Source organism: Budorcas taxicolor, chromosome 3 (assembly GCF_023091745.1).
Source record: "Budorcas taxicolor isolate Tak-1 chromosome 3, Takin1.1, whole genome shotgun sequence".
Lineage (NCBI taxonomy): Eukaryota > Metazoa > Chordata > Mammalia > Artiodactyla > Bovidae > Budorcas > Budorcas taxicolor.
The window spans coordinates 30,614,804-30,640,024 of record NC_068912.1 but is presented as its reverse complement, the minus strand read 5'-3'; the positions used below and the strand labels follow the sequence as shown (position 1 = coordinate 30,640,024).

The 25,221-nt window shown below is 39.9% G+C and overlaps 1 protein-coding gene across 1 annotated transcript in view; it reads left to right on the top strand.

Moving 5' to 3' along the window:
* Positions 1-25,221, top strand: part of LRIG2 (leucine rich repeats and immunoglobulin like domains 2) — a 58,529-nt gene that overhangs the window by 12,521 nt on the left and 20,787 nt on the right. Inside the window, exon 2 of the mRNA XM_052637113.1 lies at positions 24,085-24,150. Coding sequence (XP_052493073.1) covers positions 24,085-24,150 — 66 coding nt within the window. The remainder of the gene's footprint in view (positions 1-24,084; positions 24,151-25,221) is intronic.

The window sequence follows — 25,221 nt, the reverse complement described above, 5'->3', positions numbered from 1 at the left end:
TTCTGTCTTCAAGCGAAAGAGACAGAGACAGCAGATGGGTATGTCAGATTGCTCTGGTGGAAAGGCTTGAACATAGCTGGTAAGTGAGCCTGGTGCTGATAGGCCTGAGGGGCTACAAATGAGTCCTGATAGAGTAGACACTGACTCTGGACCAGGCTTTGTTTACTTGATGGTAGATGCCAATGTTCAAGGGTGCTTTAAAAGAACCAGAAAGTGAAAGTTAAGTCGCTCAGTCGTGTCCGACTCTGCAACCCCGTGGACTGTAGCCCACCAGGCTCCTCTGTTCATGGGATTCTCCAGGCAAGAATACTGGAGTGGGTTGCCATTAACCGAAAGAGAAGATAATTGTACCAATTTGGATGGTTGACCATCATCTCTTCAGACCAAAGAATATACCTTATAGCCCATAATGTCCTAACAGTGGGCAGAGAGAGATCCTCCTCAGGGTACTAGTTTGATGGAGAACTGGAATGGACAATTAAAACATTGGTTATTTAAGATGGGGGAGATAAAGACATGAAGGGCTGGCTTATTATATACCATCAAAATGTACTCACAACATGGGGTGTGGTTAAAGGAGTGGCTGTACTCTATAGAGTTCTCTTTTGGTGAGTCTAGGGAAGAGGGTATGGAATGACTATGCAATTTTTACCAAGGGAGAAGAATGCTGGTGTAATAACTATACTTTTTTCTTTCTTCTCCATATCATATCAGCTTTTTTCACCTGCTTGATGCAGTGGTTACCAGGACCAGAGCTGCAGATATAAGTGCTGGAAATGGATGATTCTTAAGGAAGAAACTAACTCTAATTTAAAATTTGGGGTCAGGGTTGCTAAGTGGGGTGTGTTGTGCTTTCATTCCATCTCGCAAAATTGAGGTCAACAGTGAATGTCTCTGTATTCCCTGGTGGTAGAAATAGCCCAGTAGTTCTGTACCTGTGTAACCTTACCCTAAATGAATGAGTGGATGGAAGGGGAGGAACTTGCTAAACTAGTATTGCTGTTTGCTATCTAGATCAGCACAGTGGCTGAACCTGATGTTCCTTCTAAAGCTGGAAGAGTTTGGGTTGGAAGAGCTGAAGATAAGGAAATAAATGGGTTGTTACAGTGAGAGAAATCCAGTATTAACACCTCAGAAGGGCTCAGAGTAGTAGATGATATCATATCTTAGTTCAGTTACACCAGACAACTAAAAGAATGAAATCGTATGTTTGCCTAGACCGTACCTGCATTTGGAACCTGACAAGATTAACTGGAAGCCTGCAAACCCAAGTGGCCTTGGCTGGAAATTTATTTTTCATATCATATGATGACAGATGATCCAGTTATTAATGACTGACTGGGATTCTAACAATGTGCCAGTGTCTTTTTTGAGTTGTGTGTCATTTTGCTGTAAAGGGGATTGGCCAGAGACCAAGAGTGTGGGCTGTGAAATACAGAAAATATGTGAATTGATCTCTGCCCCTGGTTCCTGGCACAGAGCTGAAACCCCTGTGATTTCCAAAGTGAAAAGAGTATTTGGAATGCCTACTTGTCTAATATTTGTTCTTTGACCCTGATTCCTGACACACAGCTCCTACATCTCTTGGAATTTCCTGGGTGATAGGATTGTCTTTTGACCTAATGAGGTGACTGTTGGTAGGCCCCAGATAGCTTCAGGATGGGGGCTGGTCAGCAGAAAGACGAAGCTGTGGTTAGAAGTTTGGAACTTTTCAGCTGCATTCCTCTGCCCCCCTCTGTCCTCCTGAAGGAGGAGAGGGGGTGGAGATGGAGGTGGTACTTATCATGCCTGTGTGGTGAATCCTCCATAAAAATCCTGAAAGTATGGAGTTGAGAGAGCTTCTGAGTTGATGAACACACCTGCTGGTAGGTATGCTGTGAGGGTGGTTCATCCCAACTCCACGGGGCCTGAAGCTCCTGCACTGGACCCTGCTGGATCTCCCCGTGTGTGTCTTCATCTGGCTGTTTATCTGAGTCCTTTATCGTATTTTCTTATTTTATAGTAAACTAGTAAACATAAGTGTTTTCCTTAGTTCTGTGAACTGTTCTAGCAGGTGTTTGAATCCAAGGAGGGGGTCATGGAAACCTCCAGTTTGTAGCCAAGTCAGACAGAAGTTGTGGGTAACATGGGGACCTTCTATTTGTGGTTGGTGTCTGAAGTGGGGATGGGGGCAGTCTTGTGGGACTAAACCCTTAACTTATGGGGTCTGCACTCACTCTAGTTAGTGTCAGAATTGAATCGCAGGATATCCATTGGATTTTGGAGAACTGGTTCGTGTCGGGGGGAAACCCCAAAATATCTGGTGTTAGGAGCATTGTGTGGATGAGTAAAGATAAAATTTTTTTTCCTGGACAGAAACTTTATTTATTATTAGCTACTGTCTGTAAAAATTTTTTATTTCATAGTTGATTTACAGCGTTGTGTTTCAAGTGCACAGCAAAAGGACTCATTATGTGTATGCACATATATCTGTTCTTTTCCAGAGTCTTTTAGCATGTAGATTGTTGCAGAATATTGAGTAGAGTTCCCTGTGCTCTGCAGTAGGCCCTTGTTGATTATTTGTATATAGTGTATATTTGCTAATCCCAAACTCCTAATTTATCCTTCCCTCCCATAAGTTTTGTTTTGAAAGTCTGTGATTCTGTTTTATAAATAAGTTCATTTGTACTTTTTTTTTTTTAGATTCCACATATAAGCAGTATGTGATATTTGACATTCTCTATCTGATTCAGTATGATAAATAAATACTTCACTTAGTCTGATAATCTCTAGGTCCATCCATGGTGCTGAAAATGGCATTACTTAATTCCTTTCTTTGGCCGAATAATATTCCACCGTGTATATGTACTGCATTGTCTTTATCCATGCCTCTGTCAGTGGACGTGTAAGTTGCTTTTGTGTCTTGGTTGTTGTAAATAGTGCTGCAATGAACATTGGGATGCATGTATCTTTTCAAACTGTGGTTTCCTCTGGATATATGCCCAGGAGTGGGATTGCTGGATCATACGATAGCTCTAGTTTCAGTTTTTTAAGGAATCTCCATGCTTTTCTCCATAGTGGTTGTACCAGTTATAGGTTCTGGGTTTTTTTTTTTTTTTGGTCATGTTACTTGGTTTGCAGGATCTTAGCTCCCTGACCAGGGATAGAAGCCAGGCCCCTCAGTAAAAGCACCGAGTCCTAATCACTGGACTGCCAGAGAATTCCCTAGATACTGTCTTTGCGTCTGTATGTCAGAAACTTCTAAATTTTATTTGTTTATTTAAAAACTGACTGGATTCTTCATGAGTGCCGAGGGCTGTATCACATTGTTCTGATTTTATACCTCTACCACCCCCCATACACAAAATTCAAGGACCAGGTGTATTAGTCAATTTTTTATTTGTTTCAAATAAGGGCATTAGGACCCCTCTTCTCCAACATTTATTTGTTTTTATGGTCATGATTACTGTGATATTGAATGGTTTGCCTTGGAAATGAACAGAGATCATTCTGTCGTTTTTGAGATTGCATCTAAGTACTGCATTTTGGACTCTTGTTTACTATGATGATTACTCCATTTCTTCTAAGGAATTCTTGCTCATAGTAGTAGATATAATGGTCATCAGAGTTAAATTCACCCATGCCAGTCCATTTTAGTTCACTGATTACTAAATGTCGGTGTTCACTCTTGCCATCTCCTGTTTGACCACTTCCAACTTGCCTTGATCCACGGACCTAACGTTCCAGGTTCCTATGCAATATTGCTCTTTACAGCATTGGACTTTATATCCATCACCAGTCACATCCACAACTGGGTGTTGTTTTTGCTTTGGCTCAGTCTCTTCATACTTTCTGGAACTACTTCTCCACTGATCTCCGGTAGCATTTTGGACACCTACTGACATGGGGAGTTCATCTTTCAGGGTCCTTTCTTTTTGCCTTTTCATGCTGTTCACGGGGTTCTCAAGGCAAGAATACTGAAGTGGTTTGCCATTCCCTTCTCCAGTGGACCACATTTTGTCAGAACTCTCCACCATGTCCCATCCATCTTGGGTGGCCCTACATGGCATGGCTCATAGTTTCATTGAGTTAGACAAGGCTGTGGTCCATGTGATCAGTTTGGTTAGTTTTCTGTGATTATGGTTTTCATTCTGTCTGCCCTCTGATGGATAAGGTTAAGAGGCTTATGGAAGCTTCCTGATGGGAGAGAGTGACTGACAGCGAAACTGGGTCTTGTTTTGATGGGCAGGGATATGCTCAGTAAATGTTTAACCCAATTTTCTTTTGAAGGGCGGGGCTATGTTCCCTCCCTGTTATTTGACCTGAGGCCAAACTATGGTGGAGATGAAGATAATGGTGACCTCCTTTAAAAGGTCCCGTGCATGCACTGCAGCACTCAGTGCCCCGGACCCCGCAGCAGGCCGCTGTCAACCCATGCCTCCGCAGGAGACTCCTGGACACTCATGGACAAGTCTGGGTCAGTCTCTTATGGGATCACTGCCCCTTTCTCCTGGATCCTGGCACACCCAAGGTTCTGTTTATGCCCTCCAAGTTCTGGCTTCTTTATGATGGGGTTAATGGTGACCTCCTCCAAGAGGGCTTATGCCATACCCAGGTCTGCTGCACCCAGAGCCCCTGCCCCTGTGGCAGGCTGCTGCTGACCCATACCTTCGCAGGAGACACGCAAGCCCAGTGCTGGCTCAGTCTCTGGGGGGTCTCTGGGTCCTGGTGTGCCCAGGGTTTGTTTGCGCCCTTTGAGTGTTTCTGGTGGGTATGGGGTTTGATTCTAAACGTGTTTTCACCCCTCCTACTATCTTGCTGTGGAGAAGGCAGTAGCACCCCACTCCAATACTCTTGCCTGGAAAATCCCATGGACAGAGGAGCCTGGTGGGCTGCAGTCCATGGGGTCACTAAGAGTCGGACATGACTGAGTGACTTCACTTTCACTTTTCACATAATGGCAACCCACTCCAGTGTTCTTGCCTGGAGAATCTCAGGGACAGGGGAGCCTGGTGGGCTGCCGTCTATGGGGTCGCACAGAGTCGGACACGACTGAAGCGACTTAGCAACTTAGCAACCGTCTTGCTGGGGCTTCTCCTTTGCCCTTGGACGTGGTGTATCTTTTTTTGGTGGGATCCAGCATTCTCCAGTTGATGGTTGTTTAGTAGTGAGTTGTAGTTTTGCAGTTCTTGCAGAAGATGAGCACAGATCCTTCTACTCTGCCATCTTATGCCACAAGATGGTATGGACCTAAAGAAGCAGAGAGGTGGCAAGAATACACAGAAGATCTTCATGCCTCAGATAACCACGATGGTGTGATCACTCACCTAGAGTCAGACATCCTGGAATGCAGAGTCAAGTGGGCCTTAGGAAGCATCACTACAAACAAAGCTAGTGGGGGTGATGGAATTCCAGTTGTGCTATTTCAAATCCTAAAAGATGATGCTGTGAAAGTGCTGCACTCAATATGCCAGCAAATTTGAAAGATGCAGCAGTGGCCACAGGACTGGAAAAGGTCAGTTTTCATTGCAATCCCAAAGAAAGGTAATGCCAAAGAACGTTCAAACTACTGCACAATTGCACTTATTTCACATGCTAGCAAAGTCATGCTCAAAATTCTGCAAGCCAGGCTTCAACAGTACATGAACCATGAACTTCCAGCTGTTCAAGCTGGATTGAGAAAAGGCAGAGGAACCAGAGATCAGATTGCCAACATCTGCTGGATCATCGAAAAAGCAAGAGAGTTCCAGAAAAACATCTGCCTTTCACTGTGTGGATCACAGCTGTGGAAAATTCTTGAAGAGATGGAAATACCAGATCACCTGACCTGCCTCCTGAGAAATCTGTATGCAGGTCAAGCAGCAGCAGTTAGAACTGTACATGGAACAACAGATTGGTTCCAAATCGGGAAAGGAGTACATCATGACTATATATATTGTCACTTTGCTCATTTAACTTATATGCAGAATACATCATGCGAAGTGCCAGGCCAGATGAAGCACAAGCTGGAAACAAGATTGCTGGGAGAAATATCAATAACCTCAGATATGCAGATGACACCACCCTTATGGCAGAAAGCAAAGAAGAACTAAAGAGCCTCTTGATGAAAGTGAAAGAGGAGCGTGAAAAAGTTGGCTTAAAACTCAGCATTCAGAAAACTAAGATCATGGCATCTGGTCCCATCACATCATGGCAAATAGATGGGGAAACAGTGGAAACAGCGTCAGACTTTCTTTTTTGGGGCTCCAAAATCACTGCAGATGGTGATTGCAGCCATGAAATTAAAAGACACTTACTCCTTGGAAGAAAAGTTATGACCAACCTAGACAGCATATTAAAAAGCAGGGCATTACTTTGCCAACAAAGATCCATCTAGTCAAAGCTATGGTTTTTCCAGTAGTCATGTATAGATATGAGAGTTGGACTATAAAGCTGAGCACTTAAGAATTGATGCTTTTGAACTGTTCTGTTGGAGAAGATGCTTGAGAGTCCCTTAGTCAGCAAGGAGATCCAACCAGTCCATCCTAAAGGAAATCAGTCCTGAATATTCATTGGAAGGACTGATGCTGAAGCTGAAATTCCAATACTTTGGCCGCCTGATGGGAAGAACTGACTCATTTGAAAAGACCCTGATGCTGGGAAATATTGAAGGTAGGAGGACAAGGGGACAACAGAGGATAAGAATGTTGGATGGCATGACCGACTTGATGGACATGAGTTTGAGTAAGCTCCAGGAGTTGGCGATGAATGGGGAGGCCTGGTGTGCTGCAGTTCATGGGGTTGCAAAGAGTCGGAAACAACTGAGCAAATGAACTGAACTGGTGGTCATGATAGCATCGAAAAATTAGGAAATACATGATTTTAGAGTTAAGGGCAGTTCTGTAGATTAAGTATATTTAGCTTTATGCAAAACCTGTAACCTTGACTTTATTTTCATTTCTTGATGACTGGTGGAAACTTCATCATGTAGTTGGGAACCACTGCTGGACTAGATTAATCGGATTTCATATACATTCTTTCGTTCACTCAGTTGTGTCTGACTCTGTGACTCCAGGGAATGCAGTACTCCAGGCTACCCTTTTCTTCACCATCTCCCAAAGTTTGGTCAAACTCCTGTCCATCGAGTCGATGATGCCATTCAACCATCTCATCCTCTGTCGTTCCCTTCTTCTGCCCTCAATCTTTCCCAGCACAAGGGTCTTTTCAAGTGAGTTAGCTCTTTGCATCAGGTGGCCAAAGGATTGGAGCTTCAGCTTCAGCATCAATCCTTCTAATGACTATTCAAGGTTGATTTCCTTTAGGGTTGACTGGTATGATGTCCTTGCTGTTCAAGGGACTCTCGAGAGTCTTCTCCAGCACTGCAGTTCAAAAGTATCAATTCTTCAGCACTCAGTCTTCATTATGGTCCAACTCTCACATCCATACATGACTACTGGAAAAACCATAGCTTTGACTATATGGACCTTTGTAGGCGAAGTGATGTCTCTGCTTTTTAATATGTAGTCTTGGTTGGTCATAGCTTTTCTTCCAAGGAGCAAGTGTCTCAATTTCATGGTTGCAGTCACCCGTCCGCAGTGATTTTGGAGCTCAAGAAAATAAAGTCTGTCACTATTTCCATTTTTTCCCCATTTATTTGCCATGAGGTGGTGAGACCAGATGCCATGACTTTAGATTTTTGAATGTTGAGTTTTAAGCCAGCTTTTTATTAGGGTGGTGACATCTGCATGTCTGAGGTTATTGATATTTCTCCTGGCAATCTTGATCCCAGCTTATTCTTCATCCAGCCTGGCATTTCACATGATGTACTCTGCATATAAGTTAAATAAGGAGGGTGACAATATACAGCCTTGACATACTCCTTTCCCAACTTTGAACCAGTTCATTGTTCCATGTCCAGTTCTTAGTGTTGTTTCTTATCCTGCATACAGATTTCTCAGAAGGCAGGTAAGGTGGTCTGGTATTTCCATCCTTTTAAGAATTTCCACAGTTGTTGTGATCCACACAGGGAAAGCCTTTGGTATAGTCAATAAAGCAGAAGTAGATGTTTTTTTGGAATTCCTTTGCGTTTTCTGTCATCCAAAGAATGGTGGCAATTTGATCTCTGGTTCCTTTGCTTTTTCTAAATCTAGCTTCTACATCCGGAAGTTCTTGATACACATATTGAAGCCTAACTTGAAGGATTTTGAACTTTACCTTGGTTGCGTGTGAAATGAGCATACTTGTAGAGTAGTTTGAACATTCTTTGACATTACCTTTCTTTGGAATTGGAATGATAACAGACCTTTTCCAGCCCTATGGCCACTGCTTAGTTTTCCAAATTTGCTGGCATATTGAGTGCAGCACTTTAACAGCATCATCTTTTAGGGTTTTAAATAGCTCATCTGGAATTCCAAGACCTCCACTAGCTTCGGTTGTGGTAATGCTTCCTAAGGTCCATTTGACTTTGCATTCTAGGATGTCTGGCTCTAGGTGAGTGAACACATTATCTGGGTCATTAAGACCTTTGTATAGTTCTTTTGTGTGTTCTTGCCACCTCTTAATCTCTTTAGCTTCTGTTAGGTCCTTGCCATTTCTGTCCTTTATTGTGCCTGTGTTTGCATGCAGTGTTCCCTTGGTATCTCCAATTTTCTTGAAGAGATCTTTAGTAGATCTCTGTAATTGTTTTCTTCTATTTCTCTGTATTGTTCACTTAAGGCTTTCCTCTCCCTGTTTTGATCTACCATATAAACTCATTTTGACACTGAGAGTGCCTTTCTTATCACAATTTCCCTGGCATTGATTATCATCATCTAAATTATTTTTTGTTAATTTGGTAGGGGAAAATCATATTGGTTTAATTGCTTTTCTTTGTATAATTTGATTCTCTTAATATTAACTTTGCCTCCACTGCTTCCCTTGTCCTGAATGGCACTTACTTTTAGGTGTTAGAACCACTTGAAAAGAGGAGAGTAGTGTGCTCAGTATATCTTTGAGGAGTTTTATCTTTGACCTTTGGTCTTTTTGACGAGATCTTGCTGGGCAAGGGAACAGTAGTTAAGAGATGAAGACAGACAGACAAGGCTACTGCTGAACAGTGGTAAGGAAACCTAGGGTCATTTTACCTTGCTAGACTCCCCCGTGTGTGAAGTCGCTTTGGCTGTGTCCAACTTGCTGTAACCCTTTGAACTGTAGCCCGCCAAACTCCTCTGTTCATGGAATTCTCCAGGCAAGAATACTGGAGTGGATTGCCACGCCCTCCTCTAGGGGATCTTCCCAACCCAGGGATCGAACCCACTTCTCTTATGTCTCCTGCACTGTGAGACAGGTTCTTTACCTGGGAATCCCATAGACTCCCCTACCTAAACCTATTTCCTGACTCTTCTCCAGTGAGATATCCAAGGAGCTATTCAACAATCTGCTAGTATGTCTTGCTGTGTTTATCTAAGACCTCACTTTTAAAATCTAATTTTAGAAAACATGTATAAATTATAAAAGGGTGTATATTCTTATTAAAAGAAATAAGCAAAACAGAGGTGAATTAATTAGAAAAGCATCAATCCCTTCTTCTACCCCTTCTATCCTACCTTCCTGTGGTACAAATAGGGATTCATAGGAATTTCATCTTGATAATGAATACTGTTTAGTGACATTTTGGTGTCAGTGAGACTTTATATTAAAGTGATCCTGTAAACTCCAAGAGGGATTGTATGCCTCCTTTAATGCCTGTTTTATTCTGTGCTGCTTAGTGCAGTGCCTGGCATATGGTAGGTGTCAAATATTTGTTGACAGGTTTATTGTAAGGTGAGGAAAGGAAAAGAAAGAATCTTAGCAGAGCATCCTTTTGGGTGTTAGATTTCTGGAGAAGCACAGTGGTTCTCAGCCCTGGCTGCAGGTTAGACTACTCCTTGGAGAACCTTAGCACAATACCAGTGGTTGGGTCTCACACCCCAGTGATTCTGCTTTGATTGGTCTGAAGGAGACCCCTGCATCAGTGTTTTAGATATTCCCTGGTCATGCTGATGTATAGTGGTGGTGACGAACTGCTGAACCATAAATGGTTGTTGCTTACTGAATGTTAATTGAAAGATCTGTGCTTTACTTAATTCTTTAAAAATCCTTCATGCTTTGGAAGAAACTTTCATAGAGATTGTTATCCTAATTATGTTTCATTACATTAAAAGTATTTTGCATTTCCTTATATACAGTATAAGGAAATAATATAATAAGTGCATGAATAATCAAAGAATTACTTGTACATTCAGATAATCATTTGGCTTCCCCATGCTAGAAAATACATTTCTCTCATCTTAGGTTCATGACATTTTATGTAGTATACTTTCTTTATTAAAGACTCTTTAATCGTAATGGAGAACTGGCATTTAAGCAGTAGAGGAAACAAATCATATCAAATGATTAGCAAAAATGTTTAAAAAAAAAACTGAATGCATTTGTATGTTGTATTTTCTTTTTTATGCCAAACTAAATGACACAGCTTGTTTATTCTGTATTATTCCAGTCATCAAAAATGTTAATATGTTCCGCTGGTACAAATAAAAAAACAAAAGCAATTTAAGTAATTAGATTCCATCCAAATTATTCATTTCATATTTGGAATAAAAACCAGAATATTTAATGCAAGCTTTTTTTTACTTGGCTGTTAACCTTTTTTTAAGTGTGTGTCTTCTTTTCCTCTGCTTCTCTTGTTGTTCCCCAACTTTTCCCCAAAAAGAGACTGTAAAAAAAAAAGTAAAAAAAAAAAAAAGAGAGACTGTAGCTATGTTGTTTGTAATAAACTTAAATACTGGAATAACTATCAGAATTACTAGTAGTGATGAATAGTTAAAAAGTTAAACCATAAACAGTGCAACATTAATGAAGTCTGGTGTAAATAAATTTGTTACTAAATGCTTTTTAACTTTGGATTTCTCTTATATGTTTTTATTTTTTGTATTTCCTTTTCAAAATCACCCTGACATCCTGCTTATATAATCAAAATCTTGGCAGATTGCAGCCTGAAAAGCATAGCCAACCCTGAGCATAATGAGGCATATTTGAGGAGATACTAGACTTGGTGCCAGGGTAAGCTACGTGAGTATTAAGGAATGATGGATTATGTTAATAATGAGAAACTAGCTGATGCTTGGCTTTGATTAGACCTGCCTTCTCTGCCAATATTGTGACAAGATAACTTATATTGAACTTAATGCATATCTGTTCACTTCCCAAAATCTTTACAGTAACTTAATAATTATTAGGTTGGTGCAAAAGTAATTCCAGTTTTTCATTATTGAGCTTTGTCATTTGATACTGTAATACATTCTTAAATAAATGTGGTTACGTTATATATAATTTTAATACCCATTTCTCGCTTTTTCTTTTTTCTACTAATGGCTTCTATTTGCTGTTTATATTTATTTTAAACTAGTAAAATGATGTTAGACAAAAAGCAAATTTGAGCAGTTTTCTTATTTGACTTCAAAATGGGTCATAAAGCAGTGGAGACGCTTGCAACATCAACAACGCCTGTCGCTCAGGAACTCCTAACAAACATACGTTGCAGTGGTGGTTCAAGAAGTTTTGCAAAGGAGATGAGAGCCTTGAAGATGAGCATAGTGGCTGCCCATCTGAAGTTGACAGTGACCAATTGAGAGGATCATTGAAGCTGACTCTCTTAAAACTACATGAGAAGTTGTTGAAGAACTCAGCATCAGCCATTCTACAGTAATTCGGCATTTGAAGCAAATTGGAAAGGTGAAAAAGCTCAGTAAGTGGGTGCCTCATGAGCTGACTGCAAATTGAAAAAGTTGTCATTTTGAAGTGTCATCTTATTGTACACAACAACAGTGAACCATTTCTTGATCGGATTGTGGCATGAGAAGATTGGATTGTGACTGAGAAGAAACTCCAAAGCACTTAGCCAAACTTGTACCAAAAAAAGGTCATTGTCACTGGTGCCAGTCTGATCTACTACAGCTTTCTGAATCCCAGCAGAATCTTTACATCTGAGAAGTATGCTCAGCAGATCGATGAGATGCATTGAAATCTGCAATGCCTGGAACTGGCACTGGTCAACAGAAAAGGCCCAGTTCTCTGCAACAACACCCAACTGCAAGTTGCGCAACCAGTGCTTCAAAAGTTGAATGAGTTGGGCTGTGAAGTTTTGCCTCATCCATCATACTCACTTGACCTCTCACCAACCGACTACCACTTCGTAAAGTATCTTGACAGCCTTTTGCTTCTACAACTAGCAGGATGTTTTCAAGAGTGTGTCAAATTGCAAAGCATGCATTTTTATGCTACAGGAGTAAACAAACTTAGTTCTTGTTGGCAAAAATATGTTGAAGACAGTGATTCCTATTTTAATTAATAAAGATGTTGTTTGAGCCTAATTATACTGATTTAAAATTCATCATCTGAAACCACAAAGTTATGTTTGCACCAACCTAATATAGGAGGAAAGTTATGACCAACCTAGGTAGCACATTGAAAGGCAGAGATATTACTTTGCAAACAAAGGTCCGTCTAGGCAAGGCTGTGGTTTTTCCAGTGGTCATGTATGGATGTGAGAGTTGAACTGTGAAGAAAGCTGAGTGCCGAAGAATTGATGCTTTTGAACTGTGATATTGGAGAAGACTCTTGAGAGTCCCTTGGACTGCAAGAAGATCCAACCAGTCCATCCTAAAGGAGATCAGTCCTGGGTGTTCATTGGAAAGAGTGATGCTGAAGCTGAAACTCCAGTACTTTGGCCACCTCATGCGAAGAGTTGACTCATTGGAAAAGACCATGATGCTGGGAGGGATTGGGGGCAGGAGGAGAAGGGGACAACAGAGGATGAAATGGCTGGATGGCATCGCCAACTCGATGGACATGAGTTTGAGTGAACTCCAGGAGTTGGTGATGGACAGGGAGGCCTGGCGTGCTGTGTTTTATGGGGTCGCAAAGAGTTGGACACTACTGAGTGACTAAACTGAACTGAATATAATAAAATATAGTCTGTCCAAATATAAAATAGTCTGATACACAGATGTGAACCCAGTTGATACCCAGAAACTGATGATGGAATGTATCTTACCTTTCTGTATATTTTCATATATAAGCAACAGCCTTTGTCCTGCTGTTGCTGAATTATTTTTTATTTTATTGAGTAAATGGAAAAAAAATTGGAAACATGGAATTACTCTGCAATGATGTAGATAGGTGGGGTGAGGGGAGGTGGGAGGGAGGTCCAAGAGGGAGGGGATGTATGTATACATATAGCTGGTTCACTTCGTTGTACAGCAGAAACACAATATTGCAAAGCAGTTAATATCCAATAAAAATAAAAGCATGAGATTAGTATGCCATGGTTTTGTACTGCTTACTAAAAATTCAGCTGTTCATTGGCTTGAAATTTGAGGGCCAGACACCGGGATATAAGGTGCAATTCACTGTTTCATAAGTCAGTCCAAAAACTAAGTCTAGTATATACATATTTTACACTTTCTTTCTGAGGTATGTTACTAATTAAAAATACAAAAAAAATCTGATTATTATTTTTTCCTTTGTCCAGTGTCATAATTAACCTCATTGCGTCAATTTAGGACATTATTCTGAAGGAGATTCCTAATCTCTTTGAAAAGTAACAATTAAAATCTTTCCCAGTCACATCTTGGGCTAAAGATAGGTTTTATGTGTGAGTTTATTTTTAAATAATACTTTCCTATGGTAAACTATTAAAAAAGTACAGGAGCATAAAAAGTGGTAAGGAAGGCTCACTGTTAACTGTTTCTTGGTTGTACTTCCACAAAGTTTTACATATATGGCTTTTCCTTTTTGGGGGGCACAAATCACAGGGATTCTTTTATTTTTGTGGCTGAATAATATTTATATATGTATGTTTATAATACAGATATATAAGTATATACAATTATATAACATAATTATATATAAATATATAAATACAGATACATGTGTGTATATATATATTCACATACATATACATATATTCTTATATTTCCTTTATCCATTCATCAGTGAGCAGTTAGTTTCCACATCTTGGCTGTTTTAGATAATGCCACATTGAACACAAGGGGCCAATATCTCTAATGGTTTCATGGGGCATGACTTCAAGGTGGTGGAGTAGGAGGATGTGCACTCCTCTCCTCCTGCTGGTGTTGGACGGTCTCCCGTGGAGGCATGGGTTAGCAGTGGCCTGCCTCAGGGACAGAGGCATTGGCAGCAGCAGTCCTAGGAGGTGCCCCCGGTGGAACCTTCTTGGAGGTCCTCCCTTTGCTTTAAGCAACCCTCCCCAATGGTGTTCTATGTACTGTGTATAAATATCTCTTATTCTTTTGTTTTTAAAATTAAAATATGCAGTTGATATATACAGTATTATGTTCATTTCAGGTGTGCTACATAATGATATGACACTTGAATACGTTATGAAGTGATCACCATGATAAGTCTGGTGTCATGATAACCATCTGTCTCCATAAAGTTATTACAATATTATTGACTGTATCCCTGATGCTGTTCTTTTTACTGGCTGTGGAGATTTCCATTGTATGGAACTTTCATAAGTTACTTAAATGATCATGTTTTAATGCACATTTAGATTTCTTTTTATTTTATGGTTTTGCTATTATAGTAACTTCCTGGTTCAGTTCAGTTCAGTTGTTCAGTTGTGTCCGACTCTTTGTGACCCCATGAGCTGCAGCACGCCAAGCCTCCCTGTCCATCACCAACTCCCGGAGTTCACCCAAACCCATGTCCGTCGGTGATGCCATCCAACCATCTCATCCTCTGTCGTCCCCTTCTCCTGCCCTCAATCTTTCCCAGCATCAGGGTCTTATTCAAATGAGTCAGCTCTTTGCATCAGGTGGCCAAAGTATTGGAGTTTCAGCTTCAACATCAGTCCTTCCAAAGAATACCCAGGACTGATCTCCTTTAGAATGGACTGGTTGGATCTCCTTGCACTCCAAGGGACTCTCAAGAGTCTTCTCCAACACCACAGTTCAAAAGCATCAATTCTTCGGCGCTCAGCTTTCTTTATAGTCTAACTCGCACATCCATACATGACCACTGGAAAAACCATAGCCTAGACTAGACGGACCTTTGTGGACAATGTCTCTGCTTTTGAATATGCTGTCTAGGTTGATCGTAACTTTCCTTCCAAGGAGTAAGCATCTTTTAATTTCATGGCTGCAATCACCATCTGCAGTGATTTTGGAGCCCCCAAAAATAAAGTCAGCCACTGTTTCCCCATCTATTTGCCATGAAGTGATGGGACCAGATGCCATTATCTTAGTTTTCTGAATATTGAGCTTTAAGCCAACTTTTTCACTCTCTTGTTTCACTTTGATCAAGAGCCTCTTTAGTTCTTCATTTTCTGCCGTAAGGGTGGTGTCATCTGCATATCTGAGGTTATTGATATATTTCCTGGCAGTCTTGATTCCAGCTTGTGCTTCCTTCAGCCTAGTGTTTCTCATGATGTACTCTGCATAGAAGTTAAATAAGCAGGGTGACAATATACAGCCTTGGCGTACTCCTTTTCCTATTTGGAACCAGTCTGTTGTTCCATGTCCAGTTCTAACTGTTGCTTCCTGACCTGCATACAGGTTTCTCAAGAGGCAGGTCAGGTGGTCTAGTATTCCCATCTCTTTCAGAATTTTCCACAGTTGATTGTGATCCACACAGTCAAAGGCTTTGGCATAGTCAATAAAGCAGAAACAGATGTTTTTCTGGAACTCTTGTTTTTTCCATGATCCAGTGGATGTTGGCAATTTGATCTCTGGTTCCTCTGCCTTTTCTAAAACCAGCTTGAATATCTGGAAGTTCACGGTTCAAGTACTATTGAAGCCTGGCTTGGAGAATTTTAAGCATTACTTTGCTAGCGTGTGAGATGAGTGCAATTGTGTGGTAGTTTGAGCATTCTTTGGCATTGCCTTTGCGATTGGAATGAAAACTGACCTTTTCCAGTCCTGTGGCCACTGCTGCGTTTTGCAAATTTGTTGGCATATTGAGTGCAGCACTTTCACAGCATCATCTTTCAGGATTTGAAATAGCTCAACTGGTATTCCATCACCTCCACTAGCTTTGTTCATAGTGACGCTTCCTAAGTCCCACTTGACTTCACATTCCAGGATGTCTGGCTCTAGGTGAGTGATCACACCATCGTGATTATCTGGGTCCTGAAGATCTTTTTTGTACAGTTGTCCTGTGTATTCTTGCCACCTCTTCTTAATATCTTCTGCTTCTGTTAGGTCCCTATCATTTCTGTCCTTTATTGAGCCCATCTTTGCATGAAATGTTCCCTTGGTATCTCTAATTTTCTTGAAGAGATCTCTAGTCTTTCCCATTCTGTTGTTTTCCTCTATGTCTTTGCATTGATCGCTGAGGAAGGCTTTCTTATCTCTCCTTGCTATTGTTTGGAACTCTGCATTCAAATGGATATATCTTTCCTTTTCTCTTTTCGCTTCCCTTGTTTTCACAGCTATTTGTAAGGCCTCCTCAGACAGCCCTTTTACTTTTCTACATTTCTTGGGGATGGTCTTGATCCCTGTCTCCTGTACAATGTCATGAACCTCCATCCACAGTTCATCAGGCACTCTTATCTATCAGATCTAGTCCCTTAAATCTATTTCTCACTTCCACTGTATGGTCATAAGGGATTTGATTTAGGTCATACCTGAATGGTCTGGTGGTTTTCCCCACTTTCTTCAATTTCAGTCTGAATTTGACAATAAGGAGTCATGATCTGAGCCACAACCAGCGCCTGGTCTTGGTTTTGCTGACTGTATAGAGCTTCTCCGTCTTTGGCTGCAAAGAATATAATCAATCTGATTTCAGTGTTGACCATCTGGTGAGGTCCATGTGTGGAGTCTTCTCTTGTGTTGTTGGAAGAGGGTGTTTGCTATGACCAGTGCCTTCTCTTGGCAGAGCTCTATTAGCCTTTGCCCTACTTCATTCTGTACTCCAAGGCCAAATTTGCCTGTTACTCCAGGTGTTTCTTGACTTCCTACTTTTGCATTCCAGTCCCCTATAATGAAAAGGACATCTTTTTGGGGTGTTAGTTCTAGAAGGTCTTGTAGGTGTTCATAGAACTGTTCAGCTTCAGCTTCTTCAGCGTTACTGGTAGGTATCTCTTAGTAATTATATGGCTGTATATGTAGAATGGATTCTTCGAAGTATTACTAGGTTATTCTAAAACATCTTGCGATATAGGTTTCTTGCTCAGTCATGTCTAAGTCTCTGAAATCCCATGGACTTTTTAGCCTGTCTAAAAAGGTTCCTCTGTCTATGGAATTTTAGACAGGTTCCTCTGTCTATGGAATTTTAGACAGGTTCCTCTGTCTATGGAATTTTTCAGGCAAGAATACTGGAATGGGTTGCCATTTCCTCCTCCAGGGAATCTTCCTCACCCAAGGCTCAAACCCACATCTCCTGCATTGGCAGGTGGATTCTTTACCACTGAGCCACCCAGGAAGCCCTTGTGATGTAGGTTTTTACCTCAATAATTTGACCAAATCTTTGGTGGACTGCCTTATCAGTCGCATTTTTCTCATGAAATTAGAATTCAGAAGCAATATATAGTTTATTAACTTTAAAAAACTTATTTAGGGGAGTAGTTCCAGTTAATTAAAATTTTCCCAAAACTTCCTTGGTGATCTAATGGTTAAGACTCTGTGCTTCCAATGCAGAGGGTTCTATGCCTGGGATGGGAAATAAGATCCCACATTCTGTGGCATGACCAAAAAAAAAGATTTTACCTTGGGAAGTGGATTATGCCTTTGTATAGAAAAAAAGAATACTTAGAAGAGGTGATAGTGTTGAACCATCATTCTATTTCAAATCTAGTTTTCTTGGGCTCCAAAATCACTGCAGATTGTGACTGTAGCTGAAATTAAAAGACACTTGCTCCTTGAAAGAAAAGCTATGACAAACCTAGACAGCATGTTAAAAAGCAGAGACATTACTTTGCCTACAAAGATCCATACAGTCAAAGCTGTGGTTGTTCCAGTAGTCATGTATGGATGTGAGCGTTGGACCATAATGAAGGCTGAGTGCTGAAGAGTTGATACTTTTGAACTGTAGTGCTGGGGAAAACTCTTGGGAGTCTCTTGGACAGCTAGGAAGTCATACCAGTCATCCTAAAGGAAATCAACCCTGAATAGTCATTAGAAGGATTGATGCTGAAGCTGAAGCCTCAATCCTTTGGCCACCTGATGCAAAGAGCTAACTCACTTGAAAAAACCCTTGTGCTGGGAAAGACTGAAGGCGGGAGGAGAAGGGGACGACAGAAGTCGAGATGGTTGGATGGCATTATCAACTCAATGGACATGAATTTGAGCAAGCTCCAGGAGATAGTGATGGACAGGGAAGCCTGGCATGCTGCAGTTCATGGGGTCACAAAGAATCGGATACAATTGAGTGACTGAACAACAATTATGTAATTACCTACTGTTTACACACTGACCTGTATTCTAAACATTTTATCTGTATTCTTTTAATCATCTGAGCCATCTACTGAGATTGTTACTATTAATAGTATCCTTATTTAATGGTAGATAAGACTCAAGTTTAGAGAGGTTAAATGAGTTGCCCCAGGTACAAAGACTGGGCATGCAGAAACTCTATTCTTAAATGTAACTGTAGAATTTTTATTTTTTGTTTTGTTGTTTGGTCCCCACAATGAAGCAGTATTTTCAGTCATTAAGATCCCTGAGAAAGATAATGGAAGAAAAGATATGCCTCTTATTCTTGAAGTTAATGCTCCCATTTTCCTACCACCTTCAACTTTTTGTATTCATATAAAAAGTGTTACACAATGTATTGCAAATAAGTAATGCAAATGAAGGATAGAAACTTTAATTTGGAGTAGCATTATGTTTCATGCCATAATACAGTCTTATTTATACTAAAAGATGTTTGCCCAATATCTCCAGCCATGCCTTTTGTTGTCCGGTTGCTAAGTTGTGTCCATCTCTTTGCTACCCCATGAACTGCAGCACCCTAGGCCTCCCTGTCCCTCACCATCTCCCAGAGTTCACCAGAGTTCATGTCCATTGAATCAGTGATAATGCCATCCAACCATCTCATCTTCTGTCATCCTCTTCTCCTGTCTTCAATCTTTCCCAGCATCAGGGTCTTTTCGAATGAATCGCTGTTCGCATCAGGTGGCCAAAGTATTGGAGCTTCAGCATCAATCCTTCCAACGAATATTCAAGGTTGATTTCATTTAGGATTGACAGTTCAACCAAAAAAGCAAAAATGCTTCCAGGAAGCACTTATTTGTAAAGGAGCTTGTCATACTCTCACACACATCTATCTCATTTACTCCTATTTCGGACAGTTCTAACAGGCACTGGGTTTTCTAGCCTATGATAGTTGATAAGAAGCAACAAATTAGAAAAAAAGGCAAGTAGTACTGTTAGAGACAGGAAGACTGACAATTCCAAGAAGGGATAGCTTTTGTGTACAGCCGTTAGTGGTAAAGGAAAAGTAAACCTATAAGCAGACAGCATTTTGAGCTGTTTAGGAGTCTTTGTCTTTAGTGTGCTCCAAGAGCCCTTAAGGCTGATTGAACATCAGCCTGTTAAATCATAGTGCTATAATTTACCAAAATGATAATCCTGAGTATTATTTTTAAAAGTAAATTATGCTGGATACACTCTAATTAGCAAAACAGGGATTTCCATTTTAGAGAAAAAAAAAGAGTGAATTATACTGAATAAATACATAAAGCATTGTCATACCCAAACTATTAGACTTAATATATATTGTTACTATCTTATAACTTTTGCAAAGAGCCCCTTTATCAGAAATTTTGTTATTGTTGAAGTTCACAGTTCAGAACTATTAGTGCTACATATTCTGAAAAACAAAAGATACTGATGATGGCTCAAAACTGTACATATATGACTGGACAGAAGAAAACTCCAGTGTCTCCAGTGCTCCAGGACTTCTTTGCAATTAGCTTGCAGAACTTGATTCTCCTCAAACTGTTGTGATCGCCCTGCACATCCTATAAATTATTTACACCCTGATGATGCTAAATGGCTGCGTTAATGGCACCTCTGGCTCCACATGATATCAAGAACTTAAATAATTCATCTTTTATTACAGCTGCATCCCAGTAGATTAGCATGAGTGAGAGCTGAGTATCACACTGAGCTAAGGCCTTTGCTCAGGTCTTTTTTCTCCAAATATCATATCAGTAAATATTCAGATATTAGTGCTGTTAAAAAATAAAGATTATTGACTGTTAGAAAGCTAGACTCTTTAGGTCATGTTTATGAGGCATTAAATTGCTTCACCTATTTAAGTGCATTTTAAGGATGCTTCAAGGGGCAAATCTTGGAAAGACAGTTCTCCGTTTTAGGACTTTCACTTGAGAAACAAGCTAGCGTTAGTTTACTGAACTGAACGAAATTAATGACTGGCCATTGGCAAGGACAGTGTGAGACCTTAATTTTCAAAATTACTCAGATTGTTAATCTCAAGGGTTTTATATCTGATATTTGAAGTCTTCAAATTTGTCTTCTTTGGACTTTTTGGAGTACTTTAAAAAAAAAAAAAAGGCAGGCAACCTTGTGGAGAGCAAGTATGTGTGTGTGTGTGTGTGTGTATGTGTATATGTACGTGTGCGTGCATGCACACACACCTCCATATGCCTGTGGGTGTGCTAAGTTGCTTCACTCATGTCCGACCCTTTGCAACCCCATAGACTATATAGCCCACTAGGCTCCTTTGTCCATGGGATTCTCCAGGCCGGAGAATGGTTACCACATTAATACCTGAGTGGGTTACCACGTTCTCCTCCAGGGGATCGTCCCAACTCAGGGATCAAACCTGCATCTACTTATGTCTCATTGGCAGGCGGGTTCTTTGCCACTATTGCCACCTGGGAAGCCCCTTCACACGCCCATGTAACATTAAATGCCAGAGTGAAATTAAGATATAAAAAAGTTAATTTACACCTTTTCCATGAAGGGTAGTAGTTGAGTTGATGTTGAATTTGTGTTTACTCTTGTGAAGTGACTCCACAGAGTACTGTAAATGCTGCTTTTGAAAAAGACAAAAAGATAACTAAAGTTGACAGTGGTTGTAACCTTAGCACTTGCACAGTACCTGGCATATGGTTCGGTAAATGCTTATTGCATAAATATCTGATGATCAGATCAGTCCGTATAATTGTAGTTACACACCTGATCGTTTGATAGAGCAGCTATTTGATTTATATGCTTTATGGCACCCCCACTCTAGTACTCTTGCCTGGAGAATCCCATGGACAGAGGAGCCTGGTGGGCTACAGTCCATGGGGTCGCTAAGAGGCGGAGACGACTGAGCGACTTCACTTTCACTTTTCCCTTTCATGCATTGGAGAGGGAAATGGCAACGCACTCCAGTGTTCTTGCCTGGAGAATCCCAGGGATGGGGGAGCCTGTTGGGCTGCCGTCTATGGGGTCGCACAGAGTCGGACACGACTGACGTGACTTAGCAGTAGCAATGTATGATTGCTTTATATAATACTACTACTTCGGGGAGCGAATTTCAGTTTGCTCTATTTTTTAATCTGTACTATGTGGATTTGTGGCAGAAAAGTCCAGAGAGCCTCATTATATGGGGTTCTGTGAGGCATATATTTTTAAGACAGCATTAGTCTGTAGAGAGGCTCCAGAGTTTTTCAGGTATCTTCTGCATTCCACTGAAAATCCTTAGAGGTTATTCAAACATACAGAGAAAATTACTCTTTACTCCAGTCAAGACACTGGACAGTTTTCACTGATACTGAATACATAGTGGTTTATACTATATATAAGTTGAGTTTCATTTGATTGCTTTAGATTTCTTTAATAATGGTTTTCTTTAAAACTGATTGTCTGGTCATCATTGACATCCCTGAGAGAACTGTAGGGGATCGTACAGCCAAAAGTTATACTGTCAAGGAGATTAGGGTTTGGAAAGGCATTAGAGGCACTGATTAAAATGAAAGCCCTTAATCTGTAAAAGGAAAAAAACCCTAATTTCCAGAAAGCATGAGATAGAGAATTAAATCATACTATGGTATCCTACTATACAGATGATGTTAGCTCTCTGTTTGCCAGACCAGCCACCTTGAAGCAGAATATGGAGTATCTAACTTAAATTAGAACAGTTGAATTTCTCCTTCAGTTGAAGCACCACAGTAAATAAATATCTTTTCGCTTGTATAAATATGAAATGCTGTGTTTATTGTTCAGTAACACGTGTGAATTGGATGAAAGTGTCTGCATAAGGGCAGCAAGAGACACACAGACGTAAAGAACAGGCCCTGTGGGAGAAGGCTGGGATGGGATGATTTGAGACGATAGCATTGAAACGTGTGTATTATCATATATAACACAGACGACCAGGGCAAGTTTGATGTGTGAAGCAGGGAACCCAAAGCCAGTGCTCTAGGACAGCCCAGAGGGAGGGGGTGGGGAGAGAGGCGGAAGAGGGGTTCAGGGTGGGGGGCACGTGTATACCTGTGGCTGATGCATGGCGAAAACCATCACAGTATTGTGATGTGATTACTCCAATCAAAATTAAATAAAAGAAAGTGCATATAAGAGTTTTATGTGGAGTGAATTCATATTTTTATTTCTTAACATTTTCCAGCACATCCCTCCATTCATGAGTGTCTTTGAGCTGATATCTGGTGCCACATATCTTAGAATATAGATTTTAAAACTGTATGGAAAAGACTTTAAAAATATGTGAAAAAGTGATGGTTGGATCTAGCCCTAATTACCTTATGGTGTAAATTAGGCTCTTACATGAAAGTGGCTAGGTTTTACAGATGCACAGACAGGCATCTAGCTGAGAACGAATTGTTCCGCTGTGGTAGAGACATCGTTCAAACTGCATGCATCTGTCAGCGGCCCATGGTGGCGCAGTGAGATAAAGTGATCTGTACTGTGTCTCTAGTGTGCCCCACTGCTAACCATATTGTAGTGTATAATACATCTCTTGGGCAGACAGCTTGTGTGGGCTGGATTCCATCTCAGCCTTGAAAAGATGCCAGAAAGCATCAAGGTGAATTTTTAAGCCTATTTAAATATTTAGACTCATGACTAAATATCAGTGAAATCTCTGCTGTATCTGATTGAAGTGAGATGGAATTTCAAGAATACAAGAAGTGAGATGGAATTTCAAGATTACAACTTCCTCACTTATTAGCTGTGTGACCTTGGATTGCCACATTATTAATTTTTCCATCTGTGTCTGTGTTGGGAAAGTGAGGATTGTAAAAGTATTTACCTCAAAAGGTGGTTGTATGGATTTAGACAGTTAATACATATAAACTGCATAGAAGAGTGCGTGGCACTTAATAAGTGTTAGCTGTTGCTGCCACTACTATCATCACCATTAAGGTAACTTGGAGTAAGATGAATTTCCCTTCTCTGAAGCTAGATTCCCTTTTTTTAAAATTTTTAAGGAGGGCTGCATCTCTATCAGGGATGTGGTCACCCTCAATTCTAAAAAACAGAAACTCGCTGTCTTGACTAGTGAAATCCAGTCCATCTTCAAGTTTATCTATAGGTCAAGTGTAATACATATGTAACTTTATATTACTTTAGAAGTGTATATTTTTATTACTTTAAAGTGCGTTATAATAAAAAGCTATAATATAATCACTAGAAGGAATGAAGAAACCATATCACTGAAATGATCTACAAGATGTATGTGAAAAAAGCAAGAGGCAAAATAATGTGTAAATTATTCTACCATTTGTATAAATTTTTTCTGGTATATCTGACAGGCTATAAAAGAAATGGTATTAAATTCACTTGTTGATGTTGGGGAGGAAAGTTGAATGACTGGAGAAAAGTGTGGGAGACTTTTTACTGTACATCCTTTTATAACTTCTTGATTACTGAACCACAGGAATGTATTTCCTAGTGAGTAAAAACAAAAATTAGAAAGCCCTCAATAAAACTGAAAAAGCTATTTTGAAATCTAGATGAATTTTTATTCATCCTTTGTAAACATTTTTTTATCTGTGCTGCTCAGATTGATGTTTGATAGTGCTTTTAGATTCCTGTTTTAGTTTCATTGTTTTTTCTTTCCTTTAAGTGTGCTTTCCAACATTAACCTAAGAATGGTCTTTTGTCCCCCATTTAGGGATTTGAGTCATAATCGGTTGTCTAACTGGAACATCAGCTTAGAGTCTCAGACATTACAAGAAGTGTAAGTTATTTTTATTTACTTAAATTTACATTAAATTCTTTGAGGTGATTTGTAGAATTGGGAATTGCAGGATATTCAGTCCAAAAATGTCAAAGAAGAAAAAAAATTTGAAGGAAAGAAAACTTTAGATTAAAATATGTTTGAAAACCTAAACTTATGTTTAGCTTTGTTACTATCACGAACTCTTTGGGTATTATGCCATTGAGTTGATGATTTCAAGTTGTAAACTGCATAGAAATACTATTCTACTTCCAAGGGCCCTAAAGTAAGATTTTTTCCCCTCTTTAGAGTGATGTGTGTGTGTGTAGATACATATTTTTTTACCAGAGTTTTAGCCTTAAAACTCTGTTGTGTAAATTTATTTAATTTTTACCTTTTGACTTGTCTGAGGTGGAAGTGTCATGTCTGAAGTAAATTTGTATGAAATACAATATTTTTGGTATCATTTGAAGTGTGGTATTTAATGTAATTCAATATTCTACTTCATTGACATTTTTCCTTTAGTACTGAAATGTATTATTATGTAGTTTTTGGAGAGGATTTTTTAAAATATTATTAATGTAGTTATTGCATTGTGATATTCTCAGAGGCACAACTAAACACTCCAGAATCAGATGAGTTTTTCTTTTGAATATCTTTGTGTCAAAGAGTACTTCGTGCTCTCATTGTTTCTGCATTCTCTTCTTCCCTGCCTCACATTGACCACCTCTAATCTGCTGTGGACTGAATGAACAATTAACAAGCTTATTAGCTGAAAGAGTAGGCCCTGAGGAAAGGAAAATGCTCAGTGGGAAGTACATGAGTTTTATTATATATTGCATGGACTTCGTTACTTCATTTGGTTGATTGGAGGCATTTTACCCCTGGCTTCTTTTCTGTATTCTAGATGTTGAGGTTGCTGTATTCTAGGTTGAAAACCAGGTTGGTGAAATGTGATTGCATTAGATTTGCTACTAAAACAACTGAGATAATCTGTTAGGTCTGTGGTTTCAAACAGCTTTCTCTAACTTTGAGTAACTTAAAAAAAAGTTTGTGTGTGTATATTTTAAAACTGTATTTAATAACTAATAT